The sequence below is a fragment of the Argiope bruennichi genome, chromosome 7 (assembly GCF_947563725.1).
Source record: "Argiope bruennichi chromosome 7, qqArgBrue1.1, whole genome shotgun sequence".
Taxonomy (NCBI): Eukaryota; Metazoa; Arthropoda; class Arachnida; order Araneae; family Araneidae; genus Argiope; species Argiope bruennichi.
Genome location: NC_079157.1, coordinates 38,513,915 through 38,517,171, shown reverse-complemented (window position 1 = coordinate 38,517,171; position 3,257 = coordinate 38,513,915). Strand labels below are relative to the sequence as shown.

At 34.1% G+C, this 3,257-nt stretch overlaps 1 protein-coding gene across 1 annotated transcript; it reads right to left on the bottom strand.

Annotated features, from left to right (window-relative positions):
- Nucleotides 1-391: 391 nt before the first annotated feature.
- Nucleotides 392-3,257, bottom strand: LOC129976023 (piggyBac transposable element-derived protein 3-like). The gene has a single exon (XM_056089359.1). It carries the CDS (start codon nucleotides 2,747-2,749, stop codon nucleotides 1,955-1,957), a length of 795 nt encoding a protein of 264 aa, XP_055945334.1. The 5' UTR covers nucleotides 2,750-3,257; the 3' UTR covers nucleotides 392-1,954.

The following is a 3,257-nucleotide window of genomic DNA, read 5'->3' as shown; positions in this document are numbered from 1 at the left end:
ATACCATCGGTAAATAAAAGTACCAAATCTATGCAGAGACATGTTAACTCTGGCTCGAAAAACAGGCGTCTACTAATCGGATTATATATCAAATTAAATGTCTCTCAAGGGCGCTAGGGGAAAGCCCGGTTGAGATTAATGCTTAGAGACGGCTCATATTACAAGAATCACGCACTAATTTAACATAAACGAATTTAATGAACTGGACGAACGGCTGGGCCGTTTTACATCGATGAACGCTATTACATTACTGAATACACTTTTAATGGCGGGAATCTGATAGCTTCTTATTGGCTGTTGAGTGATGACGCGATTGTTGTCAGGATGACGCTCTGTACAGCACATCTATATAGTGTTCTTCATCCACACTAGATGGCATTAGGGGTTCTATGAAGGTGTATTCGCTCTAGGCAGCATCTTTAACACCACATTATCAATTACATAAAAAATTTACTTGAAATAATTTTTTTCTTTATTACTTAGGAGTAAACTTAAAGATATAAGCAATAAAAATAATGATTATTACATTATCATAGTAATTAATAGCAATTAAATGAGACGGTACTTTAAAGTAGTGTCGGTACCCAAAGGGTAAAAAATATCAGGACAAAAAATTTTTTGAAAATAATTTATTTTTATTCTTATTCACATGTTATCTATGACTGACGATATTGATAAAAAGAATTTTTTTCCCATCACAACATAAAAATACGTCACACATACTACATTTATTATGTGGCTTGCTCCGAATGCCATTTTTGGAGCAAACTTCGCTCCGACCGCGAGAACTTACAAATGTTGGCCAATGACATCCTGTTTTGTAGATGATTTTCTTTCAAAACTGAAAAGTTCTTTCCCCTCCGCTTATTGCTTCCAAGATTTTGCAGATTTTCAATTGATTTTGGCCTTCCTCTCTTCTTTGGTTCTGATCTCAATAGTGTGAGCACTCTCACTGAGTGACCCTGAGTCATTCTTCTTTTATATTCGAGTACAGATATTGTTTCCTTTAACTCTTTATAGGCATAATAAGAGTTCATTGGAGCCATTTCCAGCATTGCATAAAACAAGCGGTGCCACCACTGCTTGGATTTTCTGTCTCTGTCATATAAGGAACGCAGCATATCAGCTTTATCAACACCTCCCATTTGTTCATAGAGATGCATAATCCACGATTTTTTGAATAACAAATAATATTGCTATTGTTATTTTTAAATATGCGTTCCAAATATCTGTTATTTCAATCATATTATTAATTAAAAATTATTACTTAATATGAAATTTATTAATTGTAATTAATACTTAATTTACTAATTTAAGTAACGTGTGATTGAATTAATTTATCTGTTTCAGCTTAGTTTTTAAATTTTATTTTTTTCTCAAAACTATTTATTTAATTTATTTATTAGAGTGAACCATTTTCTGGAAAAGGTGAGTTAAAAATATATGTCATTCCTTTAAAATGTTTACTTTAGTCCTATATTCTACCAATAGATGGCGCCAACAGTAAACAGAATACATGTAATGAAAGTCAATCATGTCACGAGCAATTAAAAATGATCTGTATGGAATAGTGCATCATCAAATACGAATATCGGTCACTCCCGTAAAGTGGAGCGGTGACTTCGCACTTTGCAGTGAAATCACCTCTCCTATAAATTTCAGTGATATGCCATTCAATGATACGATACGATAATTCCAATAACCGGTCCGTTCACTTTTCAATCCAAATCACAGATTTCTTTCGAGAGCTTCCATTGGACAGATCGTATCGATTGTTACTTTCCAGTAAAGTCACGGCTCCGACAAATTTCAGTGATATCGTATCGATTCTTACTTTCTATCGTGATCCAAAACCTGTAATCGAAATATCACCAGTAAGATTGTATCAAGGATTTCAATCACACCCCACTTTGAAAAGTATTGATCACTTGTATTTGTGACTTTTTGATATTGGTTACGTAATAACCGCTCTTAAAATATTCGCCATCCCTATTTGTTCATTGTATTCTTTTACAATAGTAGGTGCGCGTACATCCAATTTAGTTCCATCCTTCTGTGTTCTTTGAACTGTACAAGTTCCATTTCCGTGGTAATTAGATAATAAATGTACGCACCTATTATCTTTCCACTTGAAGTAGGAAATTCCTTGATGTGTTATTTCATGATCAAAGTCTCCACGCTGTAAATCTTTATATCCAGCAAATTTGGGGAGGCCACGTCGTTCAGATCTAATTGTTCCAAATGCATAAATATGCTGCGATTTTAAATATTCATAAAGCTCGAGCGATGAATAATAATTGTCCATTGTGATGGCGTGGTTATTTCCTACGAAACTTTGTGTGAAATATTTTACAACATTTCTACCGAGTCCAAAGTCATTTCTCAACTTGTTTGTTTCGGCGCTTTGTACTTTGCCTTGATATACGTCAAACTGATAAATAAAGCCAGACATATCTGCTCTACACCATAACTTGTATCCTCTTTTTATTGGTTTCATTGGATTATATTGTTTCAATGCGGATCGTCCTTTGAAAAGAACCATACTCACATCAATTGACTGATATTGTATTGGCAAACGAAAGGACTGAAAATTACCATTCAAACTTGTCATCAGAGGTCTGAGTTTATATAATTTATCCTGATTATTTTGAGGAATTCTAAGATTGTCATTCACATGAACATTAGCCAGTATTTGAAAAAATCTATTGCGGGACATGGTTTGAGGAACAATTTCGACCGAAAAATCCATGTCATTCGCCCAATAATGGCAAATTTTAGGCAGTCTATGATAACTAAAAAAGAATTCCAACCCGAAAAATCCATACAGTTCCTCTCTTGTGATAGGGGGAATATTCTTACCTTTTTGAGTACTGTATAGATTGGATTGGAAAATAATATTTTTTCAATAATGTCGTTGTCGAAAAATTTTAAGAAGAAATCCACTGGTGAACACAAACTATCAAAAAGAGAAGTAACAAATCCAAAATCAGGGAAAATATGGGTACGGTGGTAGAGGAATTTCGTTTTGCCCATATTCTTTGGACATCCTCTTCATCTGAACTACTTTCTGATTCAGCTACCTGAACATTTGTTAGTGAAGTAGAATAGGTTGCCAATGTAGAAAGTGTCGCTTCATCTTCATCCGATGAACTTTCTATTGGTGTATCACTCGAAAATGCACAATGCTTCTTCGACACTCGGACCTTTCCTTCGAGGCATGACTGAAAACTAATAATTAATTTTTATAAATTGTTTTT